Genomic DNA, 19201 nt, shown 5'->3' with positions numbered 1-19201 from the left:
CGTGTGCGTGTGTCCGCGAGTTCGAATCCCGTGTGTCTGTGTGCTGTTTGTGCGAACCGTGTGTGTGTGTGTGTGTGTGTCCCTCCCTCCCACGGCTTCTTGTGGGAAAAAAAAATTGGTAAGGGGCCACACACCTATAATGCCAGCACTTGGGAGACAGAGCCAGGTGGAGCAGCCAGGACTACATAGTGAGACTGTCTAAAACAAACAACACAACTTGTAAGAAGAGGACATGCTGGAGCACTCCTGTAACAGCAGCACCCAGGAGGCTGAGGCAGGAGGATCCCAACTTCAAAGTCAGCCTGGGCTGTCTCAAACAAGCAAGTCCTTTTCAAGAGAAGCAGAGGTGAGCAGGGCCAGAAGCTCATCCCTGCGGAATCCCTGCGTAGAGGGCACTAGAAGCTGCTCCTAACCTGCTCCCTCCCCAGGCGGTGGGTACTCACTTGCCCCAGGGTACACTCCATGCCACCCAGGAAGTCGTCATCCTGGCAGCTCAGCCCACTAGGCCCGTGGGTGTCGTACACCTCAAATCGTAGCTTCTGCACCTCCTCGAAGTAGTAATCGATAGTGAAGACCTTGGAGAACACGGGATGCAGGCTGCTCTTCACCACCTCGGTTCTGTCCACCTGCAACAAGCCTCGTCCTGTGAGCCAACCCCGCAGGTGGGACCTCCCCACAGATCTACCTGGGTTCCTGCCATCTCCCCTCCCTCTCATCTGCGCCGTTCCAAGCCTGTTTTCCACCGATGAGGTCCATCTCCTACCGGTGTACAGAGGGTTGCGGGCCCAGAAGGGTCACTCCATTGGCCAGGCTACCGTTTCTCGGTATCCTCTCATCCCGTGCCCACTACTGCCTGCCTATCCCCACATTACATTACAGATGGTAAAACTGAGGCTCAGAGACCAGCAGAGTTCTGCCCAAGGACCAAGATGTCAGGGACAGAATCAGATTCCAGCCCTGGGCAGGACAAGCCCAATGCAGAGACCTTTCCCCAGCACTCAGCTGAGTGGCAAAGAGATGTCCCTGCTGGAGGGACTTGGGTTCACCAGCCTCTCCCACTGAGTTCAGCGCCCTCCTCCAGTACATACACCAATGGAAAACTTCAGCTAACAGACTATCAAATCCCCTCACCATGGAGGCTTCTGCATACACAACAAGGGTCTGCATGGGCCCTTCCCAGAAATGCACGCACCAGGCAGCAAGCAGACCAAGCAACAAAATGCTATGGGAGGACCTGGGTCACAAGATGGCCCTTAAATAGCCTGGAGTAGTAGAAGCCCCCCAGTACCGTCTAGGAATTTAAACACATGGCTTGGGGCAGGCCCTTAATCTTCAAGGTCAGTGAACCACAAGATGTCTCAGCCCCAGAGCCTAAAAATACCCTGAGACGCCAGAGTAAGCCCCAGAATGTCTCCCCCTGCACAGCTTGGGTCTTCTGCACACCCTAGGCTCCCTGGCTATCCCCACAATAGTCTCAGGGTCTGCCTAACACCTTCCCTGGCTCTTCTCCCCTGCTTCCTGTACATGACTGCCACAACCAAGGGGTGCCCTGGAGCTGATGTTTGGGGGCACTCTAACAGGCTCAGGTCTTTTGTGCCTGTTAGTTTCTCACTCCTGAGGTAAAGCCAGTACCCCATGGGAGATGGTGAGAAACGGCTTTGTGCAGCACAGAACATGGACAAAATCCCTGACCCTGGCCCAGAACTAAGAGCCAAGGGCTGATGAAAGCTAGAGACTTTGGGGAAGCACCCTTCCCTGAAGATGCTGGCTACCCTGGGTTTATGGGGTCCAGTGGAAAAACCCCACGCTGAAGGCAGGCACTCACATCTGAGTCGGCAGGGGGCATTAAGGAGTGGGGAGGGGCTTGCTGCCCACAAGGGGAGCCGCTTACATGTAATTTGCAATTTCTCCTAACCAGTGAGGAGACAGGTGATAGGGCTGGGCAGTCCTCTTGCCAGGGCGACTTGAATCTGAAAGATGGAGTCGCTGTCCAGCCCTGCCCAGCTTCATTCTACCCAACCAGCGAGGTCTAGCTAGCAGCCTTAACACCACCGGCCACCCTACTTAAGGTGCCTCTGTTTCATGGGTGAGAAGCGCATAGCTATGGCAGCCAATGGAGGGGAGACCCTGTGACCTTAAACAGCCCCTATACCTGCCTCAGGCATTGTTATTCTCCCGCCCCCACCCCGTTTCTGAGCCGCACTCCCTCCTGAGCTCATTAGTCTAGCCTGGGCACTTCGTTCTAGCTCCACGGTCCCAGCCTGAGACCCTCTGCTGCACTTCTGAGCACTTTCCACCAAGATCCCTTTCAGCTGCTGCTCCCTTGTTGCCCCGCCCTTCTCACAGCAGGTGGACACCTCTTTTGCCCTAGTAGCCCCAGTTTGGGGACAACCTTGCCAGCGCCCCAAATCTCAATTCACACTTAGATCTTCAGATGCCCAGCTCCAGGACGCTGGCCGCCCTACCTGTAGCCACTGGCCCTGTGCCTGCTGCAGCAGCACCACACTGGGGTCTGACTTGGTCAGCGGGTCCCGGTCCAGCAGGTGCCGGCAGCTCAGCCGCAGCTCCACCTTCGAGGCGCAGGGTGCAGGCACCACCCCCGGGGCCACCGCGCGCTCCGAGTCCCGGCTCATGCCTCAGGCTCAGCACTCGAACCGGTGGGCGCCGGAGAAATGGTGGCCGGGCCAGGCGTGGCCGCGCTCCCCCGCACACCCGCCGGGCACGGGCACACGTGTCTCGGGCGGCCGCCACAGCGTTGGGGCTGTGGGGCGGCGATGCAGCGGGGAAGGGATGGAGGGGACTGCGAAGGGGCGGGGCCGGGGTGGGGCCATAGGAGAAAAGCACTGGGACTAAGCAGAGAGCAGACAACCCAGAGAGCCGCCCCCTTGGAGCTGGGTTTCGATCTCTGCACCCAAGCTGAGAGATAGGGGTCTGGGTTACACGCAAGGTGAGATTGTGGTGTCTCTATAGGGTTCATTCCGGGCTGGAGGCTCCGCACTGCTGAAACCTAGGCACCGAGTTTGGGTCCAGACAGTCTCGGAGAGAGGCACAACCCACCCCAGGGTCGCACCAAAGCTCTGCACTCCTAGGATTGTTACCTGAATCAGTGAGCAACTTAGTGGGAGCTCACTGTTTGCCAGGTGCAAGCTGGCAGCAGGAAGGGTGTCCCTATCTCTCAGGATTTGTAGGCCCGAGGTAGAAACTATGACTGAGGGTCAGAGAAGGACCCTCAGTTCTCTCCCAGCCACTCTTACCTGGCGCGTCCACAATCACCCCCAGGTGGAAAGGGAGATTCATTCCCTCTCCCTCTGGTACCCTTCCTCTCCTCTCCAGAGAAAGGCACTCAGAAGAGGAGGTGTTGGCTACGACAGAAATCACCTCCCAGCCCATTCATTCTCCTTGCCAATTTCTGCCTAAATATAGGGCAGAGACCTGACCAACAGTCACCGGAGGAGGGGGGTAAAGGAGACCAGGAGACCGAGGTGAAGATGGCAGGAGATCTCAAGTTCAGGGCAGGGTATGGGTGCCTGTATGAGTGGAGTCAGCCATGTTAAGCATCAACAAGCAGGACTCCAGAAGATTCTGGGGTCAAAGGTGATCAATACCAAGACAGGGTGGTGGGAGGAGGGTGTGGGAGGAAGCAGCAGTAGCCTTCGGAGAGGTGGGAAACTGACAAGATGTGGTGGGGGGTAATGTCTCCTCCATCAGCTTGGCACATGGGGCATCCCCATCCCATTAGTCAAGGGTCTTCTGGGCTGAGCATAAGGGACTCTGGAACCTAACCTCCACTTCCTGCTGCTGCTAAAAGATGCCTGGAAACTCATCTGTTCCCTTCCAACCTCCCCAGCTGCTCTGTGTCACCTGCTCCAACTGGCCCCACGCAGGACTCTCTCCTGTTGAGTCCAGCCTGGGTGGCGCTAGGCCTCTCAGCCTTTCGTCTTCCAGGATTGGGAGATTCCACCCTTAGCCCACCGATTGTTTATGGGATTGTTTTTTTTTTTTTTTTTTTTTTTTAAAATATTTATTTATTTATTTATTAATTATGCATACAATGGTCTGTTAACATACATACACCAGAAGAGACACCAGACCCCATTACAGATGGTTGTGAGCCACCATGTGGTTGCTGGGAATTGAACTCAGGACCTTTGGAAGAGCAGGCAGTGCTCTTAACCTCTGAGCCATCTCTCCAGCCCCCTGTTTATGGGATTGTGATGGTGGCTTTCTGTTCACAGGCACCTATGATCCTCCTGGAGCCTGGTTCCCTGGGCACCCACCATGCTGGGTCAGACCCTTGACCTCTTGGTCTCTCAGCATGGAACGTGAGCAAAAAGAATGAGAAACCCGTTGGTTTGTGGTGGCACACGCCTTTAATCCCAGCACTCGGGAGGCAGAGGAAGGCGGATCTCTGATGTGGGAGAGTCTTCTGTTTGTGTTGATTTCATTCGTTAATAAAGAAACTGCCTTGGCCCATTTAATAGGCCAGCCCTTAGGTGGGTGGAGTAGACAGAACAGGAAGAAGGAAGTGAGGCAGATGGCTCAAACAGTCGCCATGCTTCTCCTCTCCAAGACAGACGCAGGTCAAGATCTCTCCTGGTAAGCGACCACCTCGAGGTGCTACATAGATTACTAAATATGGGTTAAAGCAAGATGTGAGAATTAGATAATAAGAGGCTGAAACTAATGGGCCAGGCAGTGTTTAAATGAATACAGTTTCCGTGTAATTATTTCGGGTGTAAAGCTAGCTGGGTGGCGGGACGCAGCCCCACCGCTCCATCAACAGATCTCTATGAGTTCGAGGCTAGCCTGGTCTACAAGAGTTAGCTCCAGGACAGGCTCCAAAGCTACAGAGAAACCCTGTCTCAAAAAACAAAATAAATAAATAAATAGACTTGAATAAAACAGCAGAGTGTTCAGGAACTGGTCCAAAGTCACCTGCCTTTCTGAAGGGTTCAGTGCTTCACCCCGAGTCTGGTTGAACATTCCCCTCACAATAGCACAGCTTTGGGACAAGAGACAGAGGGTTAGTCAGAGAGAGAGAGAGAGAGCTCAGAAGACTCAAGCAGATTGGGAGCTGAAATCCCAGACCAAAGGTTTTAATCAACCTGCTGGAAGCTAGCTTGGTGTTTGCTGGCTCCTGGTGGCCCTGACTGCTCTAATAGAGAAACAGACAGAAACTATGGGTGATGAGCTGGTGTTCTTGCAGCCCTGGTCTACTTGGTGCTTGGGCCAGTGCCCCTGCCTCAGCGCCAGGTCAACAGCCCAAAGGCCGGGAGGATGAGGTACACCCTGCTTCCCAGCACTAGGCAGCAACGAATTCCTTCTGCTCCTGGCTTCTGCTGCCTCGGGTGCTTCTGCTAGCCAGTCACAGGAAATGAGTATGTTTTGTTATTACCATACAGGAAATAACACATGTCAGTGCTGAAATGTTAAAACACTGATAACCGAGCAAAAAAACCATTTTAAATTGAGCACCCAGACATAAACACCATTATCGTTTTATATTTATCCCTCTAGGTTTTTAAATGCAAAAATGTTTCATTAGTTGATGGGGTTTTGTTTGGTTGGTTGATTTTTTGTAAAGGAAATTTTGTTCTCTTTTTATTTTGTTTTGTATTATGATTCTTTGTAGCCTTGGCCTCCCAAGTGCTGGAATTAAATGTGTGCACCACCATGCCTAAGGGCTTTCTTTTTAAAAATATTTTAAATTTTTATGTGTGTGAGTGTTTGCCGGCTTGTGCATGTGTACATGCACCATTTATGCCTAGTGTCCTTGGAGGCCGGAAGAGTATATTGATCCCCTAGAACTGGAGTCACAAACAGTTGTGAGCCACCATGTGAGTGCTGGGGACTGAACCCAGGTCCTCTGCAAGAGAAGCAAGTGTTATTGGGGCTGAAGAGACGGCTCAGGAGACCTCATCTAGAGGACACATGGCCATTGGTGCCTCCACTCCCAGGGTAGCCCATGCTCTCTCTGGCCTCCTCGAGCTCTCCTATGTAGCGCACAGACACACATGCACGCAAAACACCGATGCACATAAAATAAATTTTAAAAACTAAACAAAATAAATACTATTTTCCTTTTAATTCAGATATAATTGCAAACTATAGGAAACAATATAACAGAACATATATATATATATATATATATATATTTTTTTTTTTTTTTTTTTTTTTTTTGGTTTTTCGAGACAGGGTTTCTCTGTGGCTTTGGAACCTGTCCTGGAACTAGCTCTTGTAGACCAGGCTGGTCTCAAACTCACAGAGATCTGCCTGCCTCTGCCTCCCGAGTGCTGGGATTAAAGGCGTGCGCCACCATCGCCCGGCCCCAGAACATATGTTTTATGTGTTTCTTTTATGAGCTTGAGTATTTAGCCTGTATGTGTGTGCCTGCTGCCCTTGGAGGCCAAGAGAGGCTGCCAAATACCACGGACCAAGTTGCAGGCAGGTAGTACAAACCATGGCCATGTTGGTGCTGAGAACCAAACCCAAGTCCTCTGCAAGAACAACAATGCTTTCAACTACTGACCCATCTCTCCAAACCTCTTTTTTTGTTGTTGTTGTTTTTCGAGACAGGGTTTCACTGTAGTTTTGGAGCCTGTCCTGGAACTAGCTCTTATAGACCAGGCTCGTCTCGAACTCACAGAGATCCGCCTGCCTCTGCCTCCCGAGTGCTGGGATTAAAGGCGTGTGCCACCACCACCTGGCCTCTCCAAACCTCTTATGTGATTTTTTTTCCCCAGTGTTTTAGGTAAGTATCAGTATACTATTTATTTTATTGATTTTTTTGAGACTTTCATCCGTGAACTGGGGCAGTGGTGGTGCACACTTTTTTAATCCCAGTACTTTGGAGGCAGAGGCAGGCAGATCTCCAAGTTTGAGGACAGTCTGACCTACAGAGTGAGTTCTAGGATAGCCAGAGCTTCACAGAGAAAGCTGTCTTGAAAAAAAAAACAACAACAAACAATGCCAGGTGGTGGTGGTGCACGCTTTTAATCCCATCACTCGGTAGGCAGAAGCAGATGGATCTCTGTGAGTTCGAGCTCAGCCTGGTCTACATACAAAGCTAGTTCCAGGATAGCTAGGTCTGTTACACAGAGAAGCCCTGTCTTGGAAAAACCAAAACAAACAAACAAACAAACAAATACCAACAAAAACAAAAAACAAAGAAAATAAAAAAACAGGGAGAAAAAGAGAGAATTTCGTACCTGAATACCATATTTACATCCCTCCCTGCCTCTCCCTCCAGCTTCTCCTGTGTCCTCCCACTCCTTCTCAAATCCATAACATCTTCTTCAGTTTAATTTAACTTTTTGTTTTTCGAGTTAGGGTTTCACTGTATAGCTCTTGCTGTTCTGGAACTCACTCTGTACACCGGAAAGACCTCAAACTCACAAAGATCCACCCACTTCCTGACTGTTGGGATTAAAGGAGTGTGCCACCAGCCAGGTTTTCTTTCATCATTATTGTTACACACACACACACACACACACACACACACACACACCACACACCACACACACACAGCCTGCAGAGTCCATTTCATGTTGCTTGTATGTGTTTAGGGCTGACTGCTTGGGATGGGATAGCCTATCTGGGGTCTTGTCCCTGGAGAAAATTGGCACAATCCACACTGGCCTGTCAACTGGTGTTGTCACTGGGCATATCTTGTCTAGGTGACAATGTTGTAGACGACACTATATCACAGCAGATGTCCTGTTCTCTGACTGGTACAATCTCTCTGCCCGCTGCGCCATGATGTTTCCTTAGCCTATAACGTTCTCCACAAGACTAACAAAAGTCCCAGTGACAGGTGTGGGAAGCCTCCCTGTGTGTTGTTACTCAGAGAAGTCAAAGACTCCCCAGATAATACAGGCGACCGCAGTTGCTCTAGGCTGCCTCCCAGGACTTGAAGGTAAGACCCTTCTGCTAGGGCTGGAGAGATGGCTCAGAGGTCTTGAGTTCAATTCCCAGCAACCACATGGTGGCTCACAATCATCTGTAATGGGGTCTGGTGCCCTCTTCTGGCCTGCAGGCATAAACACAGGCAGAATATTGTATACATAATAAATAAATAAATATTAAAAAAAAAAAAAGACCCTTCTGCTAAAGTCACTGGGCTTGGAGGAATTGAACTGGACCTGACCTGGAAGTCTCTTCCCTGAGGACTAGCTCAAGTAGTGTCCAAAGGTGCCATGCAAGGGCCAATAGTTCCTCCAAGCTATAACGTCTACTAACTGCAGCAATGACCAGCACCAGAAAATGTCCCTAGGGGTACAGTAGTGACACTTGTATTTTTGGGTAACCAGCTGTTGTTTAATTATACTTAAGGCTCGGGCTGGAGAGATGGCTCAGAGGTTAAGAGCATTGCCTACTCTTCCAAACGTCCTGAGTTCAATCCCCAGCAACCACATAGTGGCTCACAACCATCTGTAATGGGGTCTGGTGCCCTCTTCTGGCCTGCAGGCATACACACAAACAGAATATTGTATATAAACAAACAAACAAACAAACAAATAAAAATATATACTTAAGGCTCACTCAGTAGGAAGGAATTCATGTCTGGTATGTAAAACCAGAGAATTATCTAGTCTGATAGGTCAGGCACCCTATACTTCCACTGCCACGTCCCTACACCAGTATAATTTCTAACGGCATTCTAAATTCTTACCCTTGCACCGTCAGGTAGTGATGCTCTCAGTTTCTTACCAAAGAAGCTGCTGCTGCTGCTGCTGCTGCTGCTGCTGCTGCTGCTTCTTCTTCTTCTTCTTCTTCTTCTTCTTCTTCTTCTTCTTCTTCTTCTTCTTCTTCTTCTTCTTCTTCTTCTCCTCCTCCTCCTCCTCCTCCTCCTCCTCCTCCTCCTCTTTCTCCTCCTCCTTCTTCAATTGTAGAATCCACAACTTCTTCATTATAGGAATCCACAACTGGCCAAAATACAGAGAAAAATAAAACAAAAATTGTATTTGTTATTGCTGGAGTCTGGTCCTTCTCCTCTGAGGGATGTGCCGGCAGGAACTCACAGGCCCATGTTCTGGGGTCCCTCCTGCCCCAGGGGATGTAAACTACTAGGAGCTGGATAGCCTGTGTTTCCCAGCAGGTGACACAGTCCATCCTGCTGATCAGGGAGGGCTCCCGGGTGCAGGGACTCACACAGCAGGAGGTAACTGACACCCTACCTGGATTCCATCCATACTTTTGCCTTCTTTGACCTTCAGAATCCCCAAACATGTCTTAACAGATTTATTGCCCCCTGTGCAGGCTACTCAAGCCTAACCAGAAGGGACTCCTGCTATGGATAGGGCCCAGTCCTTATGGTCTCTGTGGAGTTGGTTCGTGTCAGGAGCCTGCCTAAGGCAGACCCAGCTCCTGGGTCTCTTGAATGGGAACCATCTGTACCCCAGCCCCTGGGACTCCTAAATGGGAACCCTCTGTACCCAGACCCAGCATGCCAGGAGCACATGCCTCTGACTTCTGACATCATTCTGTCTCTTCTTTAGTCTTCCATGTTCACATACTCATAAGACAGCTGGAGGCCTGGCTCAGCCAAGCCTCAGAAGCCACTGGACCTTGGAAGGTTGAATGCACCTAACCACAGGCTCTTGTGCTGTGTGAGGGACCTCTGGTCAACAGAGTTAAAAGCAGACGTCAGCTCCTGACTTCACCCAGAATCCACCTAAATGTGCTCTTGAGTGGCAGGCACAAGCTTGTACCATCCAGCACCTGTTTCTTCTGAGGTTTGTCCTAGGAGCCAAGGGCTTTCTCTGCAATTCCCTTCTTCTATGTGGCTTTCCCAGAGCCCCCCATTCCACTGATGATTTGACACCTTCCAGGGCCCACACAGGTAAACGAACTAAAGCAGTCACCATTTTCTGTGGGCCTTGATCTCACACAGGGCAGGGTGATGTCAAGAGTAATTGTTACAAACAGTAGAAGGGACATGATTTCACACGGTGACCATGAGGGGACCCAGGAGCAGAGTCAGGAAAAGCACAGTGCTGTTTGCTGAGTTAATTTGTCTGTAGGCTGCTGGGGTGAGCAGAGGGGTTAAGGTCATTGTGAGACTCACTTCTATTTTAGTCTCCACCGTACAGAGCAAAACTACATACATTTTATTTAACTACTGGTTGCACCAAACAAATTGCGCCAAAACACAACAGTCAGCCGGCCAATGGAGGTGCATGCCTTTAATCCCAGCACTTGGGAGGCAGAGTCAGATGATAGATCTCTGAGTTCAAGGCCAGTTTGGTCTGCAGAGCAAGTTCTAGGACAGGCTCCAAAGCTACAGAGAAACCCTGTCTCGGCAAAACATAAATTAAAAAAACAAAAACAAAACAAACAAACAAAAAACCCTACACACAATTTTGTTGTCCCTGTGCAAGAAGAACCTTGGCTTGAGGTACCAAGTCTGGCCTCTGTCACCCTGAGATGCAGTGGGAGAGGTCTGCTTCCAGGACCCCTCTGGTAGCCAGGCTGGCTTCCCTAGGGTATGTAATCTAAGATGGAAAGGGGAAGGTGAGAAAGGGGGAGAGAAAGGGGAGAGACTGAGCTAGATGAGGAGAAAAAGGACAGCAGAGGGAGAAGACCTCAGAGAGAAGAGGAAGGAGAGGATAGAGGAGGGAAGGAAAGGAAGAGAAGAAGCCCCAGACAGCAGCTGGTCATTGCTATGTCCCACCAGAAGCCACTTGGCAGGACTCCCTTGCAGGAGGCGCCCTCACAAAGCTAAGACCACTGGGCAAAAGCAAGGAGACCAAGAGAGACTGGTGCTGAGGTGGCAGTGGCCACCAGTGTGGGCCAAAGTGGCAGGCAGGAACAAAGACCATGGGGCTGCACACTCAGGTGGGCTCTAGGTAATGGACATGCTGATTTTAGTCTCTTGACTTATCTGGAGCTTTGATGATATTCTTAGCAAGAGCTGTCCTGGAGTGGTGTCTGGATGCTTCTCTCCTCTCTTTTGGGTCCTTTTCATCAATAACCTAGTTTTTTTCTCCTCTTCGCAAATTGTCCTAGTGGAATGTTTTTACATGAACCCATTTCAGGACAGAGAGAAGTAATTTCTAGGATTTGGAATACAGTCTTGCCCATCCCATAGTACATCCTTTGCTTCACCACTAAATAGACTGTTTTTAAAATTTGATACAAAGTCTCACTATGTAGACATGGCCATCCTAGAACTCATATATAGACCAGGCTTGTCTCAAATTCAGAGATCTGCCTACCTCTTCCGAGTCTTGGTATCAAAGGTGTGTGCTACCACACCCAGTTAGACCTATGTGTGTGTCTGTTTTATTTTATTTTTCTCTCATATATTACATCCCAACTGCAGCTTTCCCCTCCTTCCCATCCTCCCAGTTCCTTACCCTTACCCCCATCCCATATGTTTTATCTTTTTTATTTTTAAAGATTTATTTATTATGTTTACAGTGTTCTGCCTACATGTACCCCAGCAGATCTCATTACAGATGTTGTGAGTCACCATGTGGTTGCTGGGGATTGAACTCAGGACCTCTGGAAGAGCAGCTAGTGCTCTTAACCTCTGAGCCATTTCATTAGCCCCATTATTTTTTAATTAATTAATCTATTTATTTTACATACCAACCAGTTTCCTCTCCCTCTTCTCCTCCTGTTCCCTTCCCCTACCTCTTTTCTACCCCCTCCCATTCACTCCTCCTCCGTCTCCATTCAGAAAGGCTAAGGCCTCCCATGGGAATCAACAAAGCATGGTACATCAAGTTGAGACAGGACCAAGCTCCTCCCCCTTGCATCAAGGCCAGGCAAGGCATCCCACCATAGGGAATAAGTTCCAAAGAGACAGCTCATGCGTCAGAGACAGGTCCTTGTCCCATTGCTAGGGGCCCCACAAAAGACCAAGCAAACACCTGCCACCTAGATGCAGAGGGCCTAGGCTGGTCCCATGCAGGCTCCCTAGTTGTTGGTCCAGAGTCCATGAGCTCCCACAGTTCAGGTCAGCTGTCTCTGTGGGTCTCCCCATCATGATCTTGACCACTGCCCTTGCTCAAATAATCCCTCCTCCCCCTCTTCAGCTGGATTCCTGGAACTTAGTCCAGTGTTTGGCTGTAGATTTCTGTATGCTTCCATCAGTTACTGGATGAAGGCTCAATAATCACAATCAGAGTAGTCACCAGTCTGATTACAAGGGAAGACCAGTTCAGGCCCCCTCTCCATTGTTGCAAGTCTCAGCTGGGGTCATCCTTGTGGGTTTCTGGGAGTTTCCCTGGCAGCAGGTTTCCTCCTAATCTCATAATGGCCCCCCCTCTATCAAGATATCTCTTTTATTGTTCTCCCCCTCCATCCCTTCCCCAACTCAACCATCCCCTCCCCTGTACCCCCACACCCCCAGTTTACCAGGACATCTCATCTATTCCTCTTCCCAGGGAGACCCATGCCTCCTTCTTAGGGTCCTCCTTGTTACCTAGCTCCTTTGACAGCCCCATTATTTTTTAAATCAAGAGATCACTTACATTTTGTTTCTGTGTATGGACAACTTGCAGGAGCCAGTTCTTCCCCTGCATCCCGAGTGTCTTAGAATCAAGCTCAGGTCATCAGTTACAAGGCTGCATCACCACACTATGTGGCTTCTGGGAAATGATTTCAGGTACTCTTACAGGCACTTTACCAGCGGGGCTCTCTCTCTAGCCTCCTCCAAGCTTGAAACTACTGCATAAGAGCCAAAGTGGAGAGTACACGCCTGTACTGCTTTGGCAGCAGTATTGAGGGTTCAAGGCCACAATGAACTCCAGGGCAGTCTTATGTGATAAAAGCCTGTATCAAAACAAGAAGGGAGTAGAGGAATGGCCCAGGTTAAAAGCACTTGCTCTTACAACAGAGGACCTGGGTTTGATTCCCAGCATCCAAGGTTGAGGGCTCACAAATGTCTTTAAAGGATCTTTTAAAATGTATTTGTTTTGTCTACATGTATGTCTGTGTACATGAGATCGTCCTGCTTGTATAGGCCAGGAGGCAGCGCCTTATCCCCTGGAACTAGAGTTGTAGATGGTTGTGAACAACTGTACGGGTGCTAGAAATTGAATTCTGGTCCTCTGCGAGAAGCTAGCACTTTACACCACTGAGCCAATCTCTCCAGCACCTTCACAAGAGCCTTTAACTCCGTTCCGGGAGATCTGACGCACCTCCATGACAACCTAGTGGCCCAGTGTATACATCCCTCAACAGGTCTGTCCATTCAAACGGATCCTCTTGCAGAGGGCCAGTGGTTCCCAGCACCCATGCGGTAGCTTACAGCAACTTACAGCCCATAGACTCAAGAAGGTATGTACATGTATGTAAAAGCAGATGCAGGAGTGGTGGCACACACACACACCTATTCCAGAATTTGAGGAGGCAATGGCAAGCCTGAGTGTCCGGTTCCCAGGGCTACCTACATAACTCACAGGGGTCCTCCTGTCTCTGCCTCCTAAGGGGGAACTAAAGGTGTGCGCCATCTCTGCCTGCCGAGATAAAAAACATTTTTAAAGCCAAAGGGAGCCAGGGGCAGGTGGGTCTGAGTTTGAGGCCAGCCTAGTCCACATAGCAAATTCCAGGAAAGCTAGGCTAGAGTAAAACTGTCTCAAAAAAAGGGGGAGGGGGAACAACTTTAAAGAACTGCATAATTTTTTTTTTTTTTTTTTTTTTTTTTTGGTTTTTCGAGACAGGGTTTGTCTGTAGCTTTGGAGCCTGTCCTGGAAGTAGCTCTTATAGACCAGGCTGGTCTCGAACTCAGAGATCCGCCTGCCTCTGCCTCCCGAGTGCTGGGATTAAAGGCGTGCACCACCACCGCCTGGCTATGAACTGTATAATTTTTAAATAATCTAAATGGCTCGCAACTCCCATGGTACCAGAGCTGATCTGTAAAAATGAAAGGATGCTCAACTGCACTCACAAGCTGGCATCAAATTAAGTTCTCCACAGGCTGGAAATGGCCTGGTGGGTGAGTTGCTCTTACAGAGCTTGATTCCCATTTCCCAGATGGCGGCTTACAACTTTAACCTCAGACACTCCTCTGTGGACACTAGATTTATACATAGTGCACACACATACGCAAAGAAGGCCTAATACTCTCATATCAAGTTCCAAAAGAAATCTTACAAGTTTTCCAAATATGTAAAAAAAAAAGGGGGGGGGTTCTGCCCCCTTGTGGTCACTCAGAGTATTGATGAGAACCTACCACTGGTATGTCTCCACCTGTGTAATTAGGAGGGAATGTTACTTCCCACTTCCTAATGCTTAGTTACTCACTGATTAGCGAGGTGGGCTCAAAGGTAAACATGTTGCCCATGACCCTTCCAGACCACCCCATCCCTCAAATGTGGAATGCAGCTGCCAGCGTTTGGTTCACTGCTTCACAGAACAAGGCAGGCACTTGGTCAACACTAACCTGTCTCTGGGGCTCTCCCTGGTGTTTGTACATAGAAGAGAGCCTCAAACACCAAGCAGGTCAGAATGGGGTTCACAAGGCAGCACAGCATCAGGACAGATGGCAAGCACCTCAGAACCAGAGAAAGGGCAAGCCACAGCATCCAGATGTCAGCCTTTCACAGGTGAGCACACTGCACTTGATACAGCAGACTGGCCACCCCAAGCCCTGACATGTTAATGCAAAGAAACTGCTTTGAAAAAAACCCAGAAACTTATAGGGCTGCAGTGCTCACCATGCGAGGCGCCCTGAGATCAACAGCTGGTATTAACAGGCAGCCTTCACCTCTTCGGTGGCCACAACTCACAATGACAAAATACAACTATCAGGGAGGCAATGGAGACCACATCTATTGGAAACACACTCTAATCAAGAGTAGCTGACAAAACACAAGCCATTGCTCCAAGAAAAAAGATGCAGGGGAGACTGGAGAGGTGGCTTGAAATTAAGAATATTGGCTGCTCTTCCAGAAGACTGAGCTGTCTGTAACTCCAGTTCCAGGACAGTCAGCCTCCTTACAGACACAGGCAAATACCAATGCACTTAAGATTTAAAAAAAAAAAAAAAAAGTGCACAAAAGCCCAGCTTTTGCTTTATGGAAAATTTATTGCAATATCCCAAAAGCACATCACTTTTTCTTTTCAACATCTTGTTCTGCAGCTTCCTTTGCCCTCTTTGCTCGGATGCCAAAGAGCCGGGCATTGGCCCGGGCCATACGAAGGCTGGCAAAAGCCTTGAAGTTCTTCTCTTCTTCTGTAATGACTCTTGCTTTCTCCTTTTTATAAACCTGGAAGACAGAAGCCAAGGTGGCTCAGACTGCATCGTAAACTACAAAAGCAAGGTCTACACCAGTTTTGGCTTACACATGGAGACACTACCTCAGAAAATAACTAGAGCCATTGACTTCAGAGAGATCATGGTTTGGCTAGCCTTATGCCAACTGGATACAAACAAGTGATCATAGGAGGGAGCCTCAATGGGAAAATGTCCCCAAAGATTGGGCAGTAAAGGAGCCCAACTTTAATCCCAGCACTCAGGAGGCACAGGCAGGTGGATCTGAGTTCGAGGCCAGCCAGGTCTGGACTGAGGAGGGCCCAGGCCACTGGGAATGGTGGTCCTGGTTCTGTATTAGCACTCCGTGCCATGGCCTCTGTTCTTTACTACAGGCTCCTGCCTGGACTTTCGTCAGTGATGGACCACAGCATGAAAATGCGACCCAATATTGGTTTTGATCATGGCATTCCACCTCAGTAACAGGGATAATCCACACCCCCTTCAGACAAGAACAAAAACACCTGCCCCAAGCACTCACTAGCACTCCAAACAAGGAATGATGATTTAGGGTCAAGCTAATTTCTGAAAGTCAAGGACATCCCTTAAAAATATGGAGGTTTGCCAGCTAGTGGCAGGTGAATCATCTCTGTGAGTTTGAGACCAGCCTGGTCTACAGATTGAGTTCCAGGACAGTTTCAGAGAAACCCGGTCTTATAAAACAAAGCACACAAAGACTGGGGGGGGGGGGGGTCTCCTCGCAGCAGCCTCCACTGTCTGTCACAACCCCTACTAGATGCCAATCTTGCCTAAAGCAGCAACCCAGCCCAAGTGTCTACTTACATTCCGGATGGGCATCACAGGTCCTGTTAGCTGAGTGGCCAATTTAAGTTCTTCAGCCTGTTTTTAAGAACAAGAAATGTTGAGTCCAGCTTCTTTCTCATGCCTTTCACACTGGCCGTGGTGTGCTTTGCTCCTGAGGAGCAGGCTCCCTAGGCCTGTAGCACTCATTCCATGGCCCCTATGTGCTGGCTTACTAGAGGGTCCTGCTTGAACAAATCCACCTTCATCCAATCCCACTTTAAGGAAGTGCACATCAGACAGACACCCATCGATCCCTGTTAAACTCGCCTCACACTTCTTTATCCTATAATACCGTAATTGTTCCTGGATAACCGTGTAGGGGGCCACTCAGCCCCCAAGTCATTGAGACGGGAGAGCACAGCAGCGCTCATTTCCCAGTTATGCGCCAATCCCCTCATCTTTGCATGGCTACCACCTCAGCTGAGCTGGATCCAGGCACACAGACTCACCTACGCTGAACCCCACCCGACACCCCGAAGACCGAGCACTCACCGAACTATCTCCCTTCTTTGGAGCGGAAGGCTTCCTGGGGAAAAGGATGAGCTTGGAGCGGTACTCCTTCAGGCGCTGCACGTTGGCCTGCAGGGACTCGGTGGACTTGTTTCGCCTCCTTGGGTCCACGGAGATGCCGATGGTGCGAGCCACTTTCTTATGGATACCAGCCACCTGTCCAGAAACGGAAGTGGGTGAACCGCCTCGAAGGCCCTCCCCTGCTGCCCCAGCCGAGAGAGCTCGCTCGGTGCCCTCAGATGGAAAAGGGTTCAAAAGTACTTTCATCAAGACAGTACAGCGATTCCGGAGAATGTCATCATTGCACCGAGCCCACCACGAGCGCCGAACGCAGACCCCCCGCCGACCTCACTCACCCTGAGTTCCTCCAGGCTGAAGCCCCGGCCAGCTCGGACCTTGGTGTGGTAGCGCACTGTGGGGCACCTCACGATGGGTCTGATGGGCCCGGACGCGGGGCGCGGGGCAATGCGGCGCGCTTTCGCCTGCCGGGCCTTGCGTCTGCGGGAAAAGCACAAGCGTCACCTCTGCTCCGCACGCCGCACCGCGGCCCCCGCCCCGGGAACGCGCGAGGCCCGCGCCCGCACCTGCGGATCTTGCGTGCCGGCTGGTTGAACCAAGTGTCCACTCGCCGCTGCCAGTCCTTGTGGAAGTGGGGCTTCAAGATCATGCCATTCCGGCTGGGCGCCATGGCTGCCTAAGGCCGCGAGGGAGAGGAGGGCGGCGGGTGAAGGCCAGAGTCCCGAGCTCCCGCCCCGAGTCCTCCCGCCCCTGCCCGGGCTCCGGCCCCATGCCGTCGGCGCCTCGGCTCCTCCATAGCTGCGCGGGCAGCTTCTCCTCGCCGATGGCCGCGGAGGGAGCCCGATGGAGCCCGATGCGACACGATGGTGGCGGCCCGGCAGCAGGGACTCACCTCCCGTGCAGGGGAACGGCCGAGCGGAAAGGACCGAGCGCCGCAAAGCACCCTGGGGTTGTCGAGAGTCTGGCCAATCCCAAGCACCGGCGCCCTCTAACCAATCAGCACAGGGAGCGGAGGAACTGGCGTCATGCGGACCCGCCCACCGGCGGCCGGGCGCCGCGCTGGATGTGTGGCGGCCGTTTCTTTGCTGGTTCCCGGCCTTGAAGGCTTCCTCCTCTGACCTGCTGAATCGGAGGCGCCCAGATAGGAAAACTCAAAAGACCCGCGAATTAAAGTCCTGAAACTCCTTCTCCCTCCTGGGTTCAGTGTTTTTTACCCACCCACCCAGGAACTTTCTTTCCTCTTTTTTTTTTTTTTTTTTTCGAGACAGGGTTTCTGTAGCTTCGGAGCCTGACCTGGAACTCGCTCTTGTAGACCAGGCTGAATTCACAGAGATCCGCCTGTCCTTATCCTGACTGCTGGGATTAAAGGCGTGCACCACCACCGCCCGGTTCTTTATTATTCTTTTAAGAGCTGTGGTCTCTCTGTGTTGTCCAGGCTTGCTTAGAACTCAACGCTTCTCTTTCTCGGAGCTAAGATTACAGACGTACACTACCATTCCTGGCTTTTTTTTTTTTTTTTGGAGATTTTTATTTTTTCCTTTATGGATATGAGTGTTTCAGTGACTCACGTCTGCATCACGTAAATGAAGCGTTCAGGGAGACCGGGAGAGGGCGTCGGAGCCCCGGGACCGGAGTTACCGACAGTTTTGAGTTGCCTGGCTGCTGGGAGTGAACTGAACCTCTGGAAGAACAAGCAATAACTTGTAACTACTTAGCCGTAACTACTTAGTAACTGTTTAGCTGTCTCTCCAGCCCCAGCTCCCCATTTATTTAGATGAGCCCAGACGTAACTCCTCGGGATTGGCTGTGACCATATGTATATATTGCATTTGTCCAGACAATGGCAGCGGCAACGAACCATGAAGCAGCCAAGACATGTATACCTATCCTGCATCTGTATGCTAATAATTCTTTCACTCCCCACCCTTAATTAAAAGATTTCATCCTGATGAAAGTTCCATCATAGGAACTGTAGAAATGGAGCAATAGTTAAGAGAGCTATAAAGTTTGAAAATGCTATAAATTTTATAAAAAGCTATACATTTTTTAAATGTTGGGCCTGGTGTGTCATGGACCTGTAATCTGCTCTTCTAGAAACAGGCAGGACATTAGCAATTTCAGTGCTTTCTTGGGAGACTTAGTGAGACCATCTTTCAAAAAAAAAAAAAAAAACTGGGAGGATGATTCAGCGGTTCAGCGGGTTAAAGGTGCTTGCTGCCAAGTCTGACCGTTTGAGTTTCACTCCTCCTGGGACCCACCCACATGGTGGAAGGAGAGAATTGAATTCCCCAGGTTGTCTGCTGAGCGCCCTCTGGGTACCATGGCATGCTCACACGCATAGAAAATATAATGAAGAGAGGACCGAGGATGCAGTTGAGTGCAGAGAACTGGCCTGTTACACAACAGACTATATTATAGTGATTGAGACCCTAGGTTCAATACTCAGTTTGTGGGGGTGGAGGCCAGAAGTTGATGCTGGAGATGCCCTCCACCTTATTTTTGGACAGGGTCTTTCATTGAACCTAGAACTTCCCAATTCAGCAAGACTGACTGGCCAATCCCCTCCAGAGATGAACCCTTTCCCATGGTTACAGCCAGGGGCTACTC

At 50.2% G+C, this 19201-nt stretch overlaps 2 protein-coding genes and 1 non-coding gene across 4 annotated transcripts in view; all 3 read right to left on the bottom strand.

Annotated features, from left to right (window-relative positions):
• Cpne7 (copine 7) overlaps positions 1-2633 on the bottom strand; it is a 17445-nt gene extending 14812 nt beyond the window's left edge. For both annotated transcript variants that reach the window (XM_038313271.1, XM_038313270.1), the window contains exons 1-2: positions 2466-2633; positions 444-626 (exon numbers count right to left, since the gene is read on the bottom strand). In XM_038313271.1, coding sequence (XP_038169199.1) covers positions 444-626; positions 2466-2633 — 351 coding nt within the window. The remainder of the gene's footprint in view (positions 1-443; positions 627-2465) is intronic.
• Positions 2634-15017: 12384 nt separating this feature from the next.
• On the bottom strand, positions 15018-17541 carry Rpl13 (ribosomal protein L13). Its single transcript, XM_038312907.2, has 6 exons — positions 17487-17541; positions 17161-17270; positions 16933-17074; positions 16559-16732; positions 16046-16102; positions 15018-15218 (listed from the first exon to the last, which is right to left on the bottom strand). The coding sequence occupies exons 2-6, from the start codon at positions 17262-17264 to the stop codon at positions 15060-15062; spliced, it is 636 nt and encodes a 211-aa protein (XP_038168835.1). The 5' UTR covers positions 17265-17270; positions 17487-17541; the 3' UTR covers positions 15018-15059.
• On the bottom strand, positions 16788-16877 carry LOC119802359. Its single transcript, XR_005283378.1, has one exon. It is a non-coding gene; the product is annotated as a small nucleolar RNA MBII-202 (small nucleolar RNA).
• Positions 17542-19201: the final 1660 nt, after the last annotated feature.

This window comes from Arvicola amphibius, chromosome 15 (genome assembly GCF_903992535.2).
Source record: "Arvicola amphibius chromosome 15, mArvAmp1.2, whole genome shotgun sequence".
In the NCBI taxonomy this organism is placed as follows: Eukaryota; Metazoa; Chordata; class Mammalia; order Rodentia; family Cricetidae; genus Arvicola; species Arvicola amphibius.
The sequence above is the reverse complement of the archived record's forward strand: the minus strand, read 5'-3'. Positions and strand labels throughout refer to the sequence as shown.